The sequence below is a fragment of the Castanea sativa genome, chromosome 10 (assembly GCF_040712315.1).
Source record: "Castanea sativa cultivar Marrone di Chiusa Pesio chromosome 10, ASM4071231v1".
NCBI lineage: Eukaryota > Viridiplantae > Streptophyta > Magnoliopsida > Fagales > Fagaceae > Castanea > Castanea sativa.
Window position 1 is genome coordinate 7,742,481 of NC_134022.1, and position 23,192 is coordinate 7,765,672.

The 23,192-nt window shown below is 34.5% G+C and overlaps 2 protein-coding genes across 2 annotated transcripts in view; one reads left to right on the forward strand and one right to left on the reverse strand.

Moving 5' to 3' along the window:
• The first annotated feature begins 533 nt into the window (after positions 1-533).
• Positions 534-5,071, forward strand: LOC142612801 (ATP synthase subunit delta', mitochondrial-like). Its single transcript, XM_075784959.1, has 2 exons — positions 534-970; positions 4,404-5,071. The coding sequence occupies exons 1-2, from the start codon at positions 701-703 to the stop codon at positions 4,746-4,748; spliced, it is 615 nt and encodes a 204-aa protein (XP_075641074.1). The 5' UTR covers positions 534-700; the 3' UTR covers positions 4,749-5,071.
• Positions 5,072-18,627: 13,556 nt separating this feature from the next.
• LOC142612911 (lon protease homolog 2, peroxisomal) overlaps positions 18,628-23,192 on the reverse strand; it is a 16,744-nt gene continuing 12,179 nt past the window's right edge. The window contains exons 15-17 of the mRNA XM_075785085.1: positions 22,995-23,192; positions 19,792-19,893; positions 18,628-19,124 (exon numbers count right to left, since the gene is read on the reverse strand). The exon at positions 22,995-23,192 is cut by the window's right edge and continues 48 nt beyond it. Of these exons, the coding sequence (XP_075641200.1) occupies positions 19,041-19,124; positions 19,792-19,893; positions 22,995-23,192 (384 nt within the window). The 3' untranslated portion in view covers positions 18,628-19,040. The remainder of the gene's footprint in view (positions 19,125-19,791; positions 19,894-22,994) is intronic.

Sequence of the window (23,192 nt, forward strand, 5' to 3'; positions counted from 1 at the left end):
AAGAATGATTTGAACTATGATGCTGTAAAAGGATAATATAACAAACTAACAATAGTAACGTGTTTAGCTTTATTGTTGTCTTCTTGTTAGGGTGCTGCCTCTATCTCTTGCTTGGGCAGACTTATACAACACCGAAAGCCTTTAGGCTTTATTTCAAGGGCCCATCATCTAGTTTCGGCTTGGCTACCTTATATTCTATTCGGGAACATCAAAACTTTTCCCTCAACAATAAGTGTAGTTCATTCTTGATATAAGTGGTAAATTCAAAGTAATACATTTTACATCAAGTAATTTGTTGCATGACTTTCCAAATGGCAAATACATGTTATTTTCTTTATTATTATTTTTTTTAAAAAAAAAAACTCATGTGAAAAATACGGGTCAACCTGGCCCGATTTACAACCCAATTAACCCGAACTCATTTTTAACCCACTTGACCCCACAACCCATTTAATCCCATACACCGATTGACCCACCCCAACCTGGCCCAACCCGCCCTTTTTGCCAGGTCTGTGCAGCATTTCAGCAAGTAGCAACTACTAGTCTACTACCAGCAGCAGCAGAAGGCTTACCCTCCTCAGAAGTTGGAAGTTAAAAAAGTTACACATCCCTACCCCACATTTTCAAAGTTGAAGCCAAATAGCCAAAAAGAAAAACAACCTTAGCTCAGAAAGAAGTAAGTAGCAGTTAGCAATTGAGCATGATGTTCCGGCAAGCTTCACGCCTCTTGGCTGGTTCGGTGAGGTTGAGTAGGAGACCCTTTTCCACGGCCACAGAGGTCCCTGCTGCTACCACCACCCACACGGACTCAGGCTTCATGGAGTCATGGACGAAAGTGATACCAAACATAGACCCTCCCAAGACCCCTTCACATTTCATGAACCCTCGTCCCGCTACACCCTCTTCCATCCCTTCCAAGATCACTGTCAACTTTGTGCTCCCCTATGCCTCCGAGCTCTCCACCAAGGAGGTACGGTGCCTAATTCTCTCTCACATTTTCCGGGTTTTGCTTATTCACTCTGGTTATGTTGTGTGTCCATTTTAACTTGCAGTTATTGTTTGTTGTGGATTCTTTTCATCTGGGTTTTGCTTACATTTTTATTTAATTTGATGAAATCCAAGAGTTTTGGAAATCTAACTCACCATTAATTATTCTGATCAAAAACAAAATTCTGACCATTTTACCTCAGATTCCTTTGGTTTCTGTGGGGTTTTTCTTTTTTCCCAATCTTTGGCTTGTTTTTATTAGTTTGGACATTGTTGTGGGTTTTGGGTTAGTTTTATTTCTTAATGATGGTGATTGATTTTGGAATTTTGTGTACTGATTGACCATTTCAGCTTGGATTATTTGGTCTCTACGCTTTTCTTCTTACTTGCTTTTTGATTGAATGTGATGACAAGGTTATCGATTTTGGGCAATTTGTTTAAATTTTCATTTATGTTTGGGTTATTAGGCATGTTAATTTTAGGACATCAAATTTATTTGAAGAAATGAGAAGATCAATTATCTCAACATGTACTTGTCTTTTGTATCTTGATTTCTATCAACATTGTATTAGCCATGCTGAAAATCAGCTGAAATTGCACTAGCCTACCTTTTCAAGTCTCTGTGACATGAAAGTGCAGGTAGTTTGGCACCCCTAGATATTGATTATTTTAGGAATATGCAGTGTTAGTGTGTTACTGTCTTAGTAAATGGGAAATATCTTTGGGAGGTTAATTGTTTTGGAATTAGATGAATGTTCCAACCGTAAATCTATGACAAGTGCAGCACTATATTGTCTTGACATTTACTACTTTACTCAAGGTCAATTAACAAAAAAGTGTTCAATTGATTTTTTTTTTTTTTTTGTTGATAAGTAATAAAGATTCATTGATATAAAAAGAGAGTCACTCAAGTACAAAGGGTGTATACAAGGGGGAACAAATCAAAGACGAACATTACAAAAGTCAAGTAAATCCAAAATAGAAGAAAAAGGATGGCTTCTCCTCACTGAGAACCAGTCAAGTAAGGTTCAGAAAAAAAGAAGCTTCAGATCAGGCATGGAACTCTCGATGTCTTCCAAACACCTACTATTGCTCTCATTCCAAATACACCATAACAAACAATGAGGAACGACCTTCCATATATCTCCATTACGATGACGACCAAAACAACCTTGCCAGCAAGCTAATAGCCCAACAACAAACCTTGGCATAACCCAACAAACTTCGAATAAACCGAAAACCATATCCCACAACTGGCAACTGGGCAATGAAGGAAAAGATGGTCAACACTTTCACAATTGCACTTGCACATATGAAGTGAATAAAGAGATTTCAATTGATAATTTGACATGATGAAGTGAATAAAGAGATTTCATATGGAGAATTGTCATTTGTAAGGCAGATGATTCTTAAAAATAGAATTTTAGCTCCAATAATTTGATTGTGGAAGGGAGTATTATTTGTATTTTGTAACATTTTGGAGTCTTTGAAAGTACGCAGTGTTGATATGTGATTGCAACTGGTTTGAGAAGTGATTGTTGTGCGCATCCTGAGGTTTTTGGACCATATAAAGGTTCACATAAAAGCTATAATTTTCAGTTTTTGGTGAATAGTATGTGTGGATGTGGTGGATATAAAGAGTATTCATAGAATGGTGTTCTGTATAAATCCATATATTTCAACCCATAAACTGACAACATACCCAGTTCATTGGGGTAGAGAAAGAACAGAACTTTCAATAGTAGCCAGAGACCCTTTTAATTCACTCAGTCTGTATACCGGCATGTAAGAGGAGATATTGTTGCTGATTATATTACAAAAGATGTCTTAAGAAGAGGGAGTTTTACACCCAAAATCTTGTGTGTTGTGCTTGAACATTCACACCTTGCAGTGTATTTAGTAACTAAATTGTTAAGTGTTTCTCTATAAATCAGCTCACTTTGCATTATGAAAAGGGTCAGAATTAATGTAAAACTCCCCATGCCATCAAGGTTTACTAGACATTGTGAATGGTTACCAATTGTTAGAATGTTGGGACAATTTTTTTTTTTTTTGATATGATAGATTTAAACCTATAGTGTCTACTCAATGATAATTGCTTTTTATCATCAAGCCAAAACATCAATTGGTTTTTTTGTGTAGGCGGCATTTGAACTAGGTCGATTATTCAACTGCAAGGAACTTTACCAGATAACTAACTAAAATGCACAATAAATAAATAAATAAAAAAGAGAGAGATTTTGGATGTTAAAACTTAAAACTTGTTGCAATGATTTACTTATCAAAAAAAAAAAAACTCATTGCAATGATTTTTTTTTTGTAAACCTCACTTATGAATGTAATATAGGAAATGATGGGCCTTGATCTTCTATTTTACCTTTAGACTCCCTTAGTTTCTATAGAAGACATTTTCCTTGGATAGAAAATACTTTCTGAAATTTGATTTAATTTTCTTTGTTTGGTTGAGATCTTAAAAATAATTCTTTTATTGTTTATTTGTAACAAAAAATCACAAAAAGTTAGTAGGCAGTAAAGGTGATGGAAAAGGGGGAGCACAGTCATGGTGATAGTGGTAGCAGAGTGTGGGGAAGGAGGTGGTGGGGGAGGCGGAGGTGTGGATTAGGCAGTGGGAGGTGGTGGCAAGCAGTTTTTTACTTTTTTTAGGGTGCTGAGGAAGGTGGTGGTACCAACACAGAGGAAGAAGGAGGAGGTAATGGTGATGGCACAAGAGAGTGGAGGAGAGGGGGAGATGGTGGCAGAAGCCAAGCAGAGGGAGGGGAAGGAGGTGCTGGAACTGATATAGAAGAGTGGAGGGGATGAGGAAAGTTTTTATTTTTCTTTTTTTGGGGGGGGGGGGGGGGGTGGAACATAATGCATTTTCTCCTATTTTGGTGTAATTGCCTGTAAACTATGAAAACATTTTATGTTGAATAGCAATTTTCAGCTGCCAAACATAAAAAGTAAAGAAAACGTTTTCTAGAAAATAGTTCACTCTGAAACAAACGAAGTCTTATTTTGGAAGTTTTTTAAGCAAATCCCAATGAACCTAATTGACACATTTTCTCTACTCATCAACTAGCCAAATAGCTTTTTTTAGGTGGAGTGAATTAAGTTTTTACCTCTCAAATTCTCACCTTCCTGACTACAAGATGCTTGTTTAAAATATATATGACTTAAATTCAATCCCATCTATGTTTCATGTCTTTACATTTGTTTCCATTCAAAATTTACTCCTCAACTGTTTTCATTGACATGATTTGATCCTCAACTTTAGTTTTAGGCCATAGTGCAGGAATTGCTGATGTTGGTCCTATGTGGCACTTACATTTTCTGCTACATTGTTTTTTAAGATTCCATTGGAAGGTTTTTTTTTTTTTTACCCTTGCCTGTCCCATTTATCATACACAATGTTTCAGGTTGACATGGTCATAATACCAGCAACAACTGGGCAAATGGGTGTTTTGCCCGGACATGTACCTACAATTGCAGAGCTGAAGCCTGGGATCCTATCAGTGCACGAAGGAAATGATGTGACAAAGTATTTCCTGAGCAGTGGGTTTGCTTTTATCCATGCTAACTCTGTTGCTGATGTAATTGCTGTAGAGGCTGTGCCAGTTGACTATATTGACCCCAGCTTGGTCCAGAAGGGCCTTACAGACTTCACGCAGAAGCTAAGTTCAGCCACAACTGAATTGGACAAAGCTGAAGCCCAGATTGGTGTTGATATTCACAGTGCGCTCAACGCTGCTCTCTCAGGCTAATGGTTATCAACACCATGTCAAGTTTTTCCTCACCATCCCAGTTCTGCTTCAGCAACTGTTTGATGTTCCCTCAATAGTACTTATTAGATCTGTCAAGATATCGTCACTATGATTGCCAGGGGTGAAATAAATATTTTTCCCAAAGAGCCCCATTCTTTCTATGGCCAAGATGCCTCTTCATCTGGAAATTGGAATACTACTCACTACTATTTTCCATTTGGAAATTTTATTTCATTGTTTGGTTTTGATATCATACACAAAGGAAATCACTCTACTTTGTTTTTCTCAGTCTTGAAATGATATTTGGATTTCAGTTGTCATAAGTATCATACTTCTATGTCCTCGTATATTTCAGGTGCCATTTTGCTGCTGTTTACAATTTTTAAAAGTTGGGTAGATTTTCATTGATCTGTCCTCGAATTAGCACCTATTTCTTGGATTTGACTGGTTTGAAAGATGGTGATGAACATAGTTGGGGAGGTGCCAAGTGCACATTTTAATATCTTTTTCCTTTCCAGTAGCAAGTCATGTATTTCAAAGGCCAGGATGATAAAGTAATGACTCAAATTATGTCGAGTATATATGAGATGGTTTCATTGTGTTACATAACCTAGAGGCATTACAAATATACTAGAAACTGAAGTACAGCATGCCTCGATTGATTACCAATCCGAAGAAATTGCATTGTCGATTTGTTTGCTTGATTTGTTTATTTTTATTTTTACTAAAATGCACTTTGGAGTTTGGCCCTTAACGTGAAGGGTTGTTTTATTTTGACCATTTACGTTTTAAAATTTTGATTTAGGCCCCTCATGTTTAATTTTTTTGTTTGGCCCTTTATGTTTCAAAATTTTCATTTATAAATATAGAGACAGGGAATAGCAGTCGAAAAATGTGACTAAAATGATATTGGCAAAGTAGAAGACAGATAAGGTTAGATTTATATTAACCAAAAAAAACTTTATACGAGGAGGCATACAAGAGCTTGAGGAAAGGTGGGACCGTGTGTTGAGTTCGTAGTTGAGTTCTGCCTCCGTTCTTTAGTTAACAAGCCTTTTAAGGCTACGGACTCCAACTGATAATACAATATATTTTACAAATAGTAACTTAAATTATTCTGCCCATATCCACAGGGGTAGACACATGTTTTTACAGACTCTATTAAAGCAAACATACCTGATGCCACATAATACATCTTTTAGCGTTTAGCCCATCCGTCTCTTCTTTATCCTAGTCTTTATCTATATCTCCAATTGCGTCACTTTGATTTTGTCCATAGTCATCACTGTTGTAATTGAGATAAGGTCCGTATTCTTCAAAAGGTATAAACCTCGAATGTGCTAGGCCTTTTTTGATATGGATTTCCTGTGTTTAGAGATTCCACTGTCGGTAATGCTTTCTAACAATACATCTAATGAACGGAATTAAATATATTGGGAGCTCACCCCTCATGTGAGAGGAGAAAGCATTACTTTGAGGGCTCACCCATCATGTGAGAGGAGAGAGCAATGCTCCCAAAGTATTTAATAACTTCCACCAATAAATATGGTCATCTTCATGAGTGTGCAAGGATCTATTGTACGAAAATTTTGAAACATGAAAGACCAAAATGAAAATAACCTTAAATTTAAGGACCAAAATGAAAAGTTCATTGAAATTTAAATTCTTTCACTGAGAATGAGAATTTTGCAAATAAACCTACGTTCTTTTAGAAGTATGAAGTATCCCCTTCCTCTCTTTTTTTTCGACTAATCGGGCAAGAAACTTCTTTCTCTAATGTGCTAGACACCTACTATTGTAGATAAGATTTAGGGATGTGCATGGGTTGGGGTGAGGGGAATTTTTGACCCAACTCACCATGGTGAGTTAAAAAAAAATCCAAACCAACCCAACCCAACCCACATAAATTAGTTTAGATTGGATTGAACCCATGGGTTGGATGGTTTTTATTTTATTTTATTACTATTATTATTAAATTAAGCAGAAAAAATATATATATATCTCACCTATGCCACCTAAGTTAATAAACAAAATATTCATAAACTAGTATTCCAACTCAGTTATAAACAAAATATACCCAACTCAAATGAGAAACATAATATACATGAACTAGTTTCCCAACTTAGTTATAAACAATAGGAGTAGGGTGGGAGAGTGGAAGTAGGAGGCGGCAAAGAGAGAAATAAGATTGTTAGAATTTGCGAGGTAATTAGGTTTTATATAGAAAGAGCCGAATAGGGAAAAAAATTAAATAAAAAATTAGTATTAATTGTATAATATATATATATATATATATATTTTTTAAATATATAGGTGGATCAAGTCCAGTTAAGTGAGTTTGTAATTGTTATGACCCAAACCCAACCTCACCCACTATTAAAAAAAATTTATAACCTAACCCAATTCACCAACCCCTAAAAACCAACTCAACCTAACAGGTTGAGTTGTGTCGGGTTGATTTTGGCGGGTTGGTCGACTGCACACCCTTGATAAGAATCAAGCAGATGAAAAAAGTCAATAATCTTATCTTGCACTACAGTTTGAAAACTAGGCTACACGGTGAGGGATAGCTTATGTACTCAAATCTTTTGAAGCCTTGTACTATTTTATTTATTTTTCAATGATGAAATTGCATGCATGATGCAACCATAATCGTTGTGCAAACAGTGCAAAACTAGTTTAAAAATTAAAATCTTTTAAACCCTTATAGTTACTAGGGATGGTATCTTCTAAACTTTCATTACTCTCATCCTAAAACTTCCCAATCTTAAAGAGGTGTCTCATTTTAGGCCTATCAGTCTCTGCAATGTGTTTTACAAAATTATTTCAAAAGTTCTTGTCAATAGACTGAAGTCGATTATGAATAGTATTATTACACCTTATCAAAATGCCTTCATAAAGGGTAGGAATATCACTAACAATATTCTCTTGGCACATGAAATTATTGATGTGATTAGGAAAAAGAGGGGAAAGAGAGATAGCTTTGGGGTATTGAAGATTGATATGTCAAAAGCTTATGATAGGGTTAATTGGAATTTTTTAAAGGCAATCCTCACCGTTATGCATTTTGACCCCAAATAGATTAAATTGATCATGGAGTGTGTGTCATCAGTTGAATATACCTTGTTGATAAATGGAAGTTTGACCAGGTCTTTCAAGTCATCCCAAGGTTTAAGACAAGGAGATCCTTTGTCTCCATATCTTTTCCTCATGTGTGCAAATATTTTATCCATTTTCTTAACCCAAGCTGAGGACCTTAAGAAAACCAGAAGCATCAAAGTTGGAAGAAATGGCCTTTCTTTCTCCCACTTACTGTTTGCTTAAAACTCTTTGTTGTTTTTCAGGAAAGATAAAATTTATATTCAAAATCTCCAACTCATCCTGGAGTGGTATTGCTCCATCTTAGGTCAATCTATAAACTTGGCTAAATCTGATGTATTCTGTTCACCAAACATGCCTATGGAGGAGCAGGTAGGACTTGCAAACACTCTCAAAGTCAATCTAGTCCAACAACCTAGCAAGTATCTTGGTGTCCAATTCAAGTTGAGAGGTAACAGGGTTGCTGATTTCCAATTTCTTATTGACAAACTACAAGTAAAACTTCAAGGTTGGAAAATGAAACTTTTATCCCAAGCTAGTAGAACAACCTTAATAGCTTCTGTTCTTCAATCCCTACCTTTATATTCCTTTTCATGCTTTAAAGTTTCAGACTCTATTTGCAATAAAATGGACTCTATCGTCCATGCCTTCTAGTGGGGTCATGATCATGGGGAAAAGAAGCTGCACCTTGTTAACTGGGATAAGATTAGTCAACCTAAGAAACTGGGTGGTTTGGGGATTAAGAAATTCAAATACATGAATCAGTCTATGCTTAACAAACAATATTGGAGGATTTATTAGAATCCCCAATCCTTGTTAGCTAAAACTGTTAAGGCTAGGTATTTTCCTGCTTGTTCTATTTAGGAGTATAGGGCAAAGCCCCACCACTCATGGGTTTGGAGAAATATCATCAAACAAGAACGTCCTTTCTTGAGGGAAGGAAAATGGAGAGTTGTGAATGGGTATAATATCCCTCTAAACCGTAAGGATTGGATTTCCCATCCAAATCTGAATCTACCCCAACCTTATCTCCCTACAGGTGCTCTCCCTACAGGTGCTGTGGGGGATTTGATAGATCATAGTACTAGGGATTGGAAGGCTGATTTGGTTAAAGTCTATACCCTTTTCCTCAGGCTTCAGCAATCCTTCAAATCCCTATCTCCAAGACAAATTATGTGCAAGATAAACTTTTTTGAAAAATTTCAAACAATGGGGAGTATCAAGTGCACAAAGCCTATGACCTCTTTATCAAGGATGCTGCATGTCAATCTACGCATTTTCAAGCACACTCAGGTTGGTGGAGATCCTTTGGGAAAATAAAGGTCCCCTTGAAGATCAATAACTTTGTTTGGAAACTTCTGAAACAAATGTCTACCAACCTTTCTATATCTACATGCTAGGGGTATCTCCATAGAAAGACTATGCCCAATGTGTAATGAGGAGGAAGAAAGCCATACTCACCTCTTTCTTCTATGTCCATTCACAAGAGCTTGTTGGCATGGTTGTACTCTTGCCACTCACACTTCTGAGTTCACCAATTTTTCTGTTCAACATTGGTTGAAACAACTCATCTCAAGGCATGATTTGAGGGACCCGAATTCTATGTGCTATTTGTAGGATGTCTTTATCACTTTTTAGACTGTTTGGACCTATCCAAATAAAGTGGTTCATCAAGGAATTATTTCAAATCCAATGGAAGTTATCCTAATTGCTGAGTCCAGTGGCGACTCTAGAAATTTTTTTCAGGGTATTCCTCAACAAGCATAAATTACACAATCTAATAAAAAGAAAATTTTATATATTGACAATAACAACAACAACAATAAGTAAGCACGCAAATACATAAAATGTACAATTTTCTTCTACGAGCTTTCATATTTTGAAATCGTTGCATGATAGTCTCATTATCAATGCTACAAGCTACATCTTTTTTAATATACACAACCAAGCAATAAAATTATTAATTATTAATTATTGTTGTTTAGTTGTTTCATTAATTTGTTTGTCTTTTATAAACTATAATTTTTTATATTGTTATTTCATTAATTATAAAATTATTAATTATTGTTTAGCCTAACATAATTTAATTTGTTTGTCTTTTATAATGTATTGGTTTATTATACTACTTTAATTATTGTTGTTTAGCCTAACAATAAACTATATTGCTTTAATAGTTTAATTGTTTAATTTGTTTGTCATTAATTGTGCTGCTTTAATTTGTTATATTGTTTAAGCCCATATGCACATTACACTAAAAGCACTAAAAGAGCCACTAATGTGCACATTATTTACACATTCCGTGTGTAGCACAATAATTAAAGCACTAAAACTGTGTAATGTGCACTTATGTAGCCTGGCCCCATGTGTCCATCCACCCCCACCCCACTCAACACACAAGCCCGCCTCATAATGCCCCCTGCCAATCAGAAAATTTCACAATCACACATTACACTAAAAAAATAATTAATATCTCACGGTCACTAACACCAACACACTACACACACCAACACCAACCGATAAGATAAAATGATAAAGCCAAATTCAATTTTCAAAAAGTTAGAAACAAACATAAATTAATAAAGCTAAAGACTAAAGTTTGGCCAATCAAGAGAGAGAGAGAGAGAGAGAGAGTTACTGAGTTAGTCTTATTAAAGAATAAAGAGAGAGAGAGAGTGTGTGTGAGAGTCATTTCATAATTTTCATTTCAGACTTTTCAGTTCAGATAGAAAGAGAGAGAAAAAGAGAGAAAAAGAGAGAAACTGAGAGAAGTTAGCTTAGAAAAAAAATGAAATACCTTGAGGGAGGGTCGGAGGGTCGGAGGGAGCTCTGGAGCAGCTGAGCAGCGAGCAGGGAGGCCTGAACTGGGCCCGAGCTCTGTTGACTGATGAGGTTTTCCGTTTTTGTCTTTAGTTTAGGTTTCTAATTTTGGTTCAACTTTTTGAAATTAGGTTTTTTGAAAAAGTGGAGTTTTCAAAAAGTGTAGTATGAAAAAGTGTTTTTTCAAAAAACTGAGTGTTTGGTAAAAACTGTTAAAAATTGATTTTTGAAAAAGTTGAGTATTTAGCTAATACTTATAAAAGTTGTGGTTTGAGTGGTAAATTACCGACACAAAAAAAAAAAATATATATATATATATATATATATATAATAGAGTTTATTTCATACTTAAATCAATATTGTGAAATTATTTTTTTCTCACAAATATTAGTTAATAATAGTCTACCATTTAAGATTTATTGTGAAAATATTGTGATAATTGATACTAATTTTAATTTGAACGTACTATTACAATTATTTTTTTCTCTTTCTAAAAAAATTATTTTTCCTCATCAATATTAGCTAATAATAACCTACCAATTAAAATTTATTGTGAAAGTATTGTAAAAATATTGTTATAAAAAGTGATACTAATTTTAATTTAAACATACTATTAAAATTATTTTTTTCTCTTTCTAAAAAAATTATTTATTTCTCACCAATATTAGCTAATAATAACCTACCACTTAAAATTTATTGTAAAAAAATTGTGATAATATTTCTTTCTTCTTTTTTCCTTTTTTTCCCTCTTTTTTTATCCTCCACACACGTACCCTTGCTCTTTTCTTTTTTTCCTTCTTTCCTCTTTTTTTGCCTACCACTTCCTCCAAACTCAGAATGTTCCAAAGCACTCCTTTTTTTTTTTTTTTTCCTCTTAGCACTTCGTCTGTATCACCCATGCACTTCTTCACCCTCCTCTTCTTGATTCTTTTCTTTTTCCTTCCCTTTTTTCTCATCCACCCGTTTCTTCCCCATTCCCATCAAATATCTTTATTTTTCCTCCACTCCCTATCTTGTCTCTTCTCTTCTTCTAGTCTTCTTCCTCGCCCAAACACAAACACAATGCTCCAAAACACAAACACACACACACAAAGAGAAAATAAAACACAAAGAGAGAGAGAGAGAGAGAGAGAGAGAGAGAGAGATTTGGGGACGAAATTGATGAAAGAGCCATCGGAGAAGATGAAGGTGGTGGTACGGTACCTAGCTCCCTCCATCGCTCACGTACTCCGATCTCTCCGTCAACATCAACGAAAAATTCTCTGGCCACTACAACTGGTTCTTTTTCCATCCTGGAGAATACAGGTTTTCAAAATTTTTTATTAATATTTTTTTTCTATTTATCTCAATGCTCTGTTTGCTAGTACCTTGAATAAATTAACAAGGCTTTGATTTATGTTTTTTTTTGTAATTTGTGCTTTTTTAATGGTAACTGAGGGCAAAGGATTGTTGATTGTTGATTTATGTTCTTTTTTCGTCCCAGAATGGATTGTTGATTTACCAAAGGGCAAAGTTAGAGTTTTAAGTAAAAGTGAGGGCAATTTGGTAATTGAACCAATAACTCAATGGATAGATTCATCAACGCGCAGGAGCTTTGGTAAAATGCTCCTTATAGCTCCATTCACAGAACGCGTTCTCTTCACAAAACCAAAACGCAACTTTTTCCAAAAAGTTGCTTTTTATACCTAACCAAACGCATATATTATATTTGTAGTTTTAAAACGTAACTTTTTCCAAAAAGTTGCTTTTTATACCTAACCAAACGCATATATTATATTTGTAGTTTTAAAACGTGCTTTTTGGGTTGAGAAAGTTGAAACAAACGGGCACTTAGTGATTTGAGAATCCGTGGGTTTTGGTTTTGATTTAGTTGACTGTTGCAGCGTATATTGGGTTTTGGTTTGGTTTTTTTTTTTTTTTTTTTTTTAAGTCCATGGATTTGCTTTACCTGTTTACCATCTGTTGTTGGTTTTTTTTTTTTTCTTTAGATTGGGTTTGCTTTACCATCTATTGTTTAGAATTGAAGTTGGGCTTTTTAAGGGCTTGCACTGTTATAGATTTTAGTTCAAAATAGTTTTTTTTTTCTCATAATTTATTTTCTTTTCAATTCTTTTTTTCTCCATGCAGATCTATACTATGATTCAAAGGCTTCAAGCTCGTCTTCTTTCCCAAGTTCTTTTTCTATCTCTTCTACCAGCCAATGGAAGTACGACGTCTTCCTGAGTTTCAGAGGGGAGGACACCCGCAACACTGTTGCGGACTTTCTAAATTATGCTTTAGAACGGAGGGGAATTTACATTTTTAAGGACGATGAAAAACTTGAGGGAGGAAAAACTATTAAACCAAAGCTCTTGAAAGCGATAGAAGAATCTAGATTTGCCGTGGTCATTCTCTTAGAAAATTATGCATCTTCAACTTGGTGCTTAGAAAAACTTGTAAAGATCATTGACTACGAGAAAGAAAAGAGAATGATAGTTCTACCTATTTTTTACAATGTAGATCCATCTGATCTGCTGAAACTAAAGGGAGCTTTGGCAAAGGCCTTTGATGAACATGAAAAACAATTTAAGGAGAAGGTGGGCACATGGAGAGTTGCTTTGAATCATGTGGCTGGAATTGTCGGATATCAAGTAAAGAATAGGTAATTTATATTTAATATATATTCAGTTGGCCGAGTGGCCCACTTTTATATATGTAACTCCATTTAAACCTTTAACAGATCTACTTTTATTTTTTAAAAAATAAACATTAAATCTTTATCAGTTCTCATATAATTTTCTCATAGCCAATCAATTGACATATTTTTATTTAGGGCCGCATAATCAAACACCTAATAACTACCATATTTTTCATGGGACCTATTCATTGATTATCAATTCTTGTTCTCTCTTTATTGCAGCCCTCTCTCAGAAGTTGTCAAAATTATTGTGAGACTGGTATCACATAAATCGAGTTTTGAATTCTCAGAAATTACTGAGGGCCTGGTAGGAATACACTCTCGACTGGTTGAATTGGAGTCATGTTTAGCTTTATGGTTAAAGGATGATGTTCACTCTATAGGGTTTTGCCCATTCCCCAAAACCCTACAGAGCGAACATCATCCTTTAACCATAAAGCTAAACATGACTCCAATTCAACCAGTCGAGAGTGTATTCCTACCAGGCCCTCAGTAATTTCTGAGAATTCAAAACTCGATTTATGTGATATCAGTCTCACAATGCTGGCCTCTCCACAGTTCATTAGCTGACAAAAGCCTCAAAGTTACAGTAAGATGATACAACGTGCCAATCATTGGTTGAAAACACATTATTTTTGCTGTTTCAAGTGAGGGTGGCAATTAGAGCACTTGAAGTTAGATTTGATTTGGAGGGATGGAGAAAAAAGATGCGTGTGCTGACTTTCTATGATTACAAGATTCATTATTTGGGAATGAGAGCAGAAAGGAAAGTGGGTGCATTTTTTTGGCTGCAATAGAAAATTAAGAGAAGCGTGAGTAGGCTGCATTATATAATGTTTCTCACTTTGCTGCAGACATACACCTAATGTAATCCAAATAAGCAAGTACATTTTTATTTGGATCACATGGGCAGACAATCTGAGCTCTTTTCATAAGAACTCTCAACTAACTAGTGTATTCCTACCTTGTTTTATGCTTCAAGTGGACCTTTAATAAATAAGTTGATCTCGGATTGACCTTGTTTGTATAACCCTTACTTGCTTAAAAGTTGCAGGAAGATACTTTTATCATGCCAAATGTTGTAGTTAAACGTAGTGAATCTTAATGATTTTTTGCTTACCCAAATAAAAAATAAAATAATCTAATTCAGTATATCCTCTTTTTTTAAAAATAATAATAACTTTACTGAAAAAGAAAATAAAAAAGGAGACAAACACAAGTGTATGAGTGGGTAAAGAAGTTAATCTAATAGTTGTCACATTTTCATGTCCATTGGTAATGCACTGATTGCAACTTGATGTCATCTTGGAAGTTACAGTCTTACAGATTCTTTTGGAACTTGACTACTTGAGTTGCATATAAGTTTGAGTTCGAGGATGAATCGTTTGGTTGTTTTCATAACTGCATTGTCCAGAAAATTTGTTTCACGGCGTCTTAGATCATTTAGAACCTTTTACTGCTTCTATTTTTTTCATTTCAACATGACTTAAACCTTGTATAGTGAGAGGGTGTCTTAGTCACCAAGAACATTCCATGTTTTGCAAGTCTCATGTGACTGTCAAAAGCCATTAATAGCTGAGAAACAGCTGGCTTTATAAGAGTGCATTGCCCATTTCTTTCCATTTGGTTAAATAGATTTCTTAGTGAATTTTTTTTTTTATTTTTTTATTTCAGCTCGTGAACCCAAACAAGAAGGACATCAGGGATATTCCAGGATTAGCCCCACCAGCAATGGGTTGGAAATTACTTTGGAGTGCTAGTTAAAAAGTTGGAGAAGGATCATCTAATGAGATTGCAATGATGATTTTCCATCTCATGGATGCAACATCAGCTTACTTAGTGATGCTGATGACGCCTGATTTATAGAGCTGGTCTAGACTCTAGTTAAGTATGGATTTCTTTCTAGTAATTTTTCTGCAGAGTGGTCATACTTTCCCCAATGTTAGTCTCTCAAACTACTGCTAGGATTCATTAGCTTCAATTGGAAGTGGTCTGTGTGATTATTTCTTCCCCGACTGAAAAATCATTCCTATTTGAGGGAAACTGAAAAATGTGTAGATTGTGTTGTTTCACACCATGATTTGCTACACTTATAAGATATTTGATCTGCACTTCATAATATATTTTTGGACATTTTTGTTCTTTACTGTTTATTTTGCAATATTTTATGTACTACTTTTATTTTAAAAAAAAATTGATAGTTATAAGTTATAACAATGGGGGAGGAATTCAAACCCCAGTTCTCTTCATAAAGGAGAGTAGGTAACTTTACTAATTTACAAGGCATATCTTATGCCCTATTAATTCCCTGATGTTCTATATTTTGTCTTCTTTTTCTATATGTATAGAGATGAAATTGAAGGTTGGTGGGAAGTCCCAAAAAAATAATAGTAATTTTAAATAAAAAAGCTTTGCAAAAAGATGAACGCATGGTAAGTCCCCCCCTCTCTCTCTCTCTTAACGCAAGTGAATATGAGCACACCCAACATTGGAAAACATGCAGGAATTACATTTGAAAATGCTGGTCAAACATGTTGGACATGTTCGTTGCGAAATAATGAAACTAATACTGCATGCACCTGTGATATTCCTCCAAACTTTTACGAAGGAAATTACGGCTGTAATATTTTCGCCATTAGACAAAAACAACCTACGGTTACTACGGCTATGTAGTCAACAAACATGCCTCAAATCCCATGGATGGCTTTAAATTTAAAATGACAACTAATCATCTCGTTACTTAATAGTGAAACTTTTCACTAGGACAAAATCTTCTATGAGAAACGAGCAATGCTAAAAGACAACAATTTTCACAACAATATTTTATAACAATTGAGTTGATTAAGTTTTTACTGTATCTCATTTGAGTTTATTAGTACGTAATTTTATTTTTTTACCTACTAAGAACAACTTGTTACCTTAATAGTTGTTAAATTTTTTGTGTACATAGCATTCATGAGAATAGCAATTATTTCTTGGACAAGCAAATCTATTCACAACTATTCATCAAAAAAGAAAATCTATTCTCAACTTTGGTGGGATATTTCCTTGGATTGGTGATTTCACCATAAATATCTCCCAAGTAACATGACAGGCATTGCTCAAACCTTCTCTTGCAGGTACAAGGACACCCTCTCAAACTATCATACCCCGAGAAGCAGAGATGACAGATACCCCAGCACAGGGAATCAGTCCGCAACAGGGGACTGACATTTAATCATCAAACTTGCAGGAGCTAGGAGCAGGAGACAATGTAGATATGGTACTACGTATGAAGCACTAACGTTACAGGGTGATAAGATGTTTTTTGGAGTAGCAAGGAGCGCTGCTAGAACATCCACTGGAGCACTGTTGGAGGCTGTGATTGAAGCTAGATTGGCAGCCAAAGATCAAGGTTTTCAGCATAGTGCCTCTGACTAGCTGGACAGTACTAGACTAGCTGATCTTTGTTTCTTGAATCAGAATGGCCTTCACTGTGATATATTTTGGGTACCTCATGTGATTGTAAGGGACCTATGGTCTGTAGCTAAAGTGGCAACCCATGTGCCATTGCACTATTGCTGTTGTTTCCCCATTGGTTCTACACTTTTGTAATTGCACCTTTGTAATATAATTCTCCCTTGAATGGTATGGGAAAAAAAAAAAGGGATGATATCTTCTTTAAAAAAATTAAAATTTAAAAAGAGAGTACTACTACTAGCGATGATAATGGACTGAATTAAGTGGGTTTTCAGTTTTCTGACCCAACCTGACCTTGACAGTAAGGATTTGGGTGAGTTTGTTTCAAAATTTTAAACCCTTGAGGGTTTTAGGAAGGGTTTGGCTTTGGGATTAGGACTTACAAAGTTACAATTAGGCACCCAAATGCAACACAATTATTCATTTAAATGACTAAAATACCCTTCATTTACTTTTACAAAAAAAATTCGGATTATATAACCAAAATAAGCGTATTTCCTTTCTCTTAAAATGTTGTTTAATTTAAGAGTAAAAGACAAAGTACTTACTAATGTTTAAATTTAAATAAATAATCAACCAATAATATGGCCGAACTAACAGCAGTCCGGCAAGGACTTTTACTAGCATGGAAATTGGGTTTTAGATTTATCTAGTTGTAGATTAATTTATAACAGTATTATCATGGTTAAATAATAGAAATGCTACTTACCCTCTTGATATGATGTCTTCAATATGTGATTGCAGGAGCCTCATGGAGTAAGAATGGGAGGTGCGGGCGCATCGTATATACCATGAAGTAAACGGATGTGCGGATGCACTAGCGAAACGGGAACCCACCAACAAAATCTTTTGTCTGTATATAGTATCTGTCCCAGTTTTGTCTATCACTTTTATGTAAGGGATTTGGCTTGCCTTGGGAGTAATAGACTGTGTGCCCAATTGTCGGAGTGTGATGTTGGGGTATGAACTCTTTATATTAAATAAATAAGACCGCCCGTTTCTACCAAAAAAATAAATAAATAATATTTTACATGTTCATTTTTACGTTAACTTGATCCATTCAAGTCTATCCATGACTAGATAAATTACCGGATTTAGGATAGACTTGGACTTTTCAAATATAAAGGGGATGAATTTAAGATAGAATTTATAAAATTAAGAGTTAGGTAAAGATTTGGTATGTAAAATATTTGAAGGGTTTTATTTTTTGGTTCCTAAACCCGACCTATTTGCCTTGAACATATCACATAAAAATTGAAGAAACTGAGAAAATTAAATACAACTTTATAACACCATAGAAAACTGAATGCTACTGCACTGCCAATGTTTTTCCACTGCAGCTTAACAGAGAAAGAATCTTTACATCAGATATATGCATTCTCATTCTCACAATGTGTGAACCTCATTAGTCTATACGTTTCACAGATCATCAAGAAGACAATCCTCTTTAACGAGACAACAATTTTACTCACTCACTAGGGCATTACTAGCGTTCATTGCATTTAGCCTTCTCCATCCCTCGGAAACTGACCAGCCAACTTAGGTTCTAGAGTTTTATCTTAAAGACCCTCACTTCAAATAAGACCTGCCAGTGCCACCTCAATCAACAGATTAAATTTTAACATCCCTCAGTGTGCTTCAAATTATAGGGTACGGTAATTAGTAAATAGAGACAGTACTATTCTTTGTTTAAATTCTTTTAAAACAACCACCCTGCCTACACCAAAGGTAAAACACAAAGAAGCTAAACCACAATGTCATACCAGTTATACATGCCTTCAGAATGAAGAGTAGAAACATCAAATTTTTTTAATAGTTGCAAATGAATTGGATGGCATGAATTCCCTTGCTCAAATAATGATATTTATACACAATGAGGAATCAATTAATCTATGATTACAGAGCGAAAACAAGGAGGGTGATGTGGAAAAACTAAAGGGAAGCAGCTGCTCTCTCTCAATAATTACAGATTAATTATACCCAAAAAAAAAAGAGTGATACATTGGAATCACTTCCATCCAATCATCAAAATAAGAACTCGGATCATTGAGCACCTCCATATCAAGTTAGAACCCTATTTCACTGGAGCATGACTAGTTCAAGTCAATTTTTTCAGTCTCCAATCACTCAAAGGCAGATGTTGAACAATGGGCAATCTTGTATGCCAAATGGATGTGGCAAAAGGCAAAGCAAATAAATCACCGAAGATTTTGTTTGTATTATAGGCCTCAAGAGTCCTGTCATAACTTCGAGCCTTGTCTCCAAGGGCACCCACCTTCAAAAGCCTGCTCCAACACGTCTTCCATTCGCTTAGCGAGTAGTACCTGTTAAAACATTTTAGTGAAAAAGTATGAACATAATTTATTCTTGCATTTCACATAGTGAAAACAAAGGCCCAAATGAAAACCACAAATAATGACAAATTTATGCATGCTTTTCTCAGAGCATGTAAGGAAAAATTGTTCCATCACATGATCATCATATCCAAGGAGCTAGGGACTTGGCAAATCATAATGAAGGGCTTTGATTGCTTCACTTCCAAAATTGTTCACTCTTTCACATCAGGTCTGTACTCTTTCATATCAAGTGTAACATATGGACATTTGATGTGAAAGTGGGACATTGTGTGAAACATTTGAAGTCTGGAAGTGTGAAACAATAATTAACCCATAATGAATCCATCCAAGCATGTTGATGGTTAGCACATAAATCAAATACAATCTTTGCTATAAATATTCTTTTGAAGATGATTCAGGAAGTGCAGAAAGTTATAAAAGACCTAACAGGCTTCCAGCTTTCCCAGACAATCCCTAATTACTGCCTTCCAAATTTTGATATGAATGGAAATATCCTTTCTATGTGCATTCAAGTTCAATTTTGTATTGCTTATATTGTACCAAATATCACATGTACAAGATTTAAGCTGGAAAGTGCATTCACACATGCATTAAATAATTGACAACACCTTGGCCAAAATGAAAACAAATTTACCTCCAGATTGGCAAGAACAGCTGCTGGTACTTCAACCAAGTCTTTCAAATTTCTCTCAGGCAGGATAACTCTCTTGATACCATAGCGGTGTGCTGCCAAAATCTGCAGTTCATATTAAAATAAATTATTACACAAATATTTGTAAATATTATGAATGTATAAGAATCAACTCATTAACTCAAATATTATGCTGTCAAACATTTCCCTTAAGGCTTTGGAATTTGGGGATTTTTCATGATTAAAAATATTTAAGCCAATAGTGTGTACTTTGATGAATTTTGGGTCTTAAGGTTAAATTTATTGACTCTAGGATGTTTATAACTTGATTTTTGGAGGGAAATAGTAAGCAAACTAACCTTAAATGTGATATTAACAATTATAATTTCATATAAATAACTGTATATTTGGATTCTACTTGAAAAATTAAGTGGGAACTTGACCTGATTCATGAAAAGGAGTTGTATAAGAAAATATTAAAAAAAAAATTAAATCTGGAAAATAAGGGTCCGACAAAGCCCACTTGTAGGCCACATTGTTGGGAAAGAGTGTGGCCCACCCCTGGCCCAATTAGGACTAGTAAAGGTCCACTATGACTCACTCACCCAAAAAAGATTAGTAGACACCACTTTGGGACAAAATTAACCCTAGATGTAGTTCTAGATACGTTGAAAAGTTAAATGGAAGTTTTATATAGGTACTCTTGGACTTATTAGGTGAAATTTTTAGGAGTCTTACCATAGTTCTAGAAATAACATAAATTTCACACTCCCCCTGTTGATGTGTTTTGAGGGTATAAATTCCAATTAGATGAAAAATGAATAAATTGGGTTAATTGCCAAAGTTTGGGGTGGGTGAAGTAATTTGTGCATATGATTGTATTAGGTTGTCTTGGGGTGTCCTAACTTTGAGATTTTGGTAAGGATATTGGAGGTAAGTAACCTTTCCTGTTAGATAGTGATTTTTAACTCTCTTTTTTTGGCTTGAAACATGTTTTGTTTAATGAAATAGTTATTTATTTCTCATTATGAAATTTATTGTTTGAACTATTTAATTAAGTTAGTTAAGAGAGAAAATTCATAATTTCCTCATCGAAATAATAGAGTTTTAACTAAATTAGTTTCATTTTTGCTGTCGTTACATTCTTCAAAAGCTTGGATCCAGCATGTGAAATGTTTGTAAAAAGAACTAAATGAGATAAAACAATGATTTTGTTTTGTTTTTTTTTTTCTTTTTTGGGATAGTTAATGATTTTTTGTGTTTATTAAAGAGCTTTATTGAATATGACTTAAGTTTAATGAATATGGAATGATTAAGTTTTGGGAATTGAACTATTACTGTTTGATTATGCTTTGGACCATACCAATGGGTGTATACATTGGCATAGAAACAAATTTCTTCTAGGGCTTACTACAGCCCCAGTTCTGGGCCTAATCATGAAATATAGCATGACCAAGTTAAATCTATCAAAAAGTTTTAAATCCAAAAAATAATCTATTAGTCATATATATATATATATATATATATATATATATATATATATATATATATATATATATATATATATATTATGTATGTATAGTATTTTTGTAACTTGATTAAATACATGTTCTCTTTTCATACATAGCAAAAAAATTTACATCAACTTATTCTATACATAAAACAATATTTTCATCAAGTTTATAATCTATAAGTTATGGTCCTTTTTCCTCTGAGCTATGGTCCTTTGTATTTAGCTTGTTTATTATTTCCTGGGTTATGCCTAAACAAGTGGTTGAGTTGCTTGCTTGTTGGCTTCGAGGTGTTGGGTGATATAGTACAGCATCTGTTTGGGGTGTTATTCTGCAGTTTATTATGTGGGACGTATGGCAAGAACGGAATAACAAAAATCTTCAAAGAGGAGCAGCGTTCTATTATCTAGTTGAAGCGCATTTTCCTTCTGTCTTTGTTTGAATGGAGGAATGCTTTGATCAGTCTTTACATAAACTATGTTTTAGATTTTGTAGATTTATGGAATTTTGGTTAAACTTTTGCTTTCCTTGGACACTTCTTGTGTATGCTTCTTTTATTGTTTTTTCTCATATTTTCATCAAAGTTTTTATTCACAGATAAAATAAAAATAACTATGAACTATCTTTTAAAAATTGATCACAATTATTATTCTTTAAACATTTTACATGGTTAGAGTATAATATAATTTTAAAAATTATGGAATATACAAAAATTTAATTGATTTTTAATAATTTAAATAATAAATGTCACTTTACATTGTTTACATGCCTAAACATATACAAGTCAATATATATAAAATTAATTAATTAATATAAAAAAGGGCCATTAGTTAAATTTAATATATATACACACATAAATTAAAAAAGGGCTGTTCAATAGCCCCCTTTCTCTCCCCCTAAGCATGACCATAGTCACAACTATTTAATATATGTAATATTTTACAAAATTTATTTTCAAAGTCCAATGAATAATTGATATAATTATTATTTGCTTTCGAACATGTAATGAGTAGTTCTAAAATTTAAATGAACTTAATTATTGTTTCCATGCCTACAAAATTTGTTTACTGTAAACCATTATTTTTGTGTTTCTATATAGTTGATCCATCTAGCTAAGGCCTTAAGTTACTTACTGAGCAGTGTTGAGCTCATTCTTTTCTTTTCTTCATTTCAAATCCTAAAGAATAGCTAGCTCACAGGACTTTTAATCAGCGTGCTGTGTGAGAAGAGTATTCAGACTATTTTCTTTTTAACGTTAGTTTTATGCTATTATCGATCATGTGGAAAAGAATCTAATTTTGTGGGCTTTTGGTGTCAGGATGTTATTTGTAATTGAACTTGTTTTCTAGTAAGACCTTGCCCGCTAGTGATAGGAAGACTAGGCGTGCATCCATGGTCAAATATACAATTTTAACCCAAGCAATTTGACTGAAAGACACTATTTTGTACATTGCGTGAGTATATCTACTGGATTATTTAAAAGATAGCTCTGACAACAAGAAGCAAGAAGGATCATGAACATATCCAAATGTATTCCAGACAAGGTACTTAACAGAAATTTTAAGGGGGAAAAAGTTTGATAATGAAACCCTCACTCCATAATTTTTATTATACCTCCAAAAAGACTACTGTCATAAATTAGTAGAATTTCTCCCTTTTACAAATGACAATAATAAGAAATGGAGTATTGCATACCTTATCCTTGACCCCACCAACAGGTAGCACAAGACCCCTCAATGTTATCTCTCCAGTCATTGCTGTGTCTGCTCTCACTCTTCTCTGACTGAACAGTGAAACCAGTGCTGTTACCAGAGTCACACCAGCAGAGGGCCCATCCTTAGGTACAGCCCCAGCAGGAAAATGTATATGAATATCACGGCCCTCCAAGATACT

Bases quoted from the DNA above. Each gene is read 5' to 3' on its own strand.
- LOC142612801 (XM_075784959.1), top strand. From the start codon at position 701: ATGATGTTCCGGCAAGCTTCACGCCTCTTGGCTGGTTCGGTGAGGTTG. The intron at 971-4,403 runs GTACGGTGCCTA...ACAATGTTTCAG, and splicing joins CCGAGCTCTCCACCAAGGAG to GTTGACATGGTCATAATACC.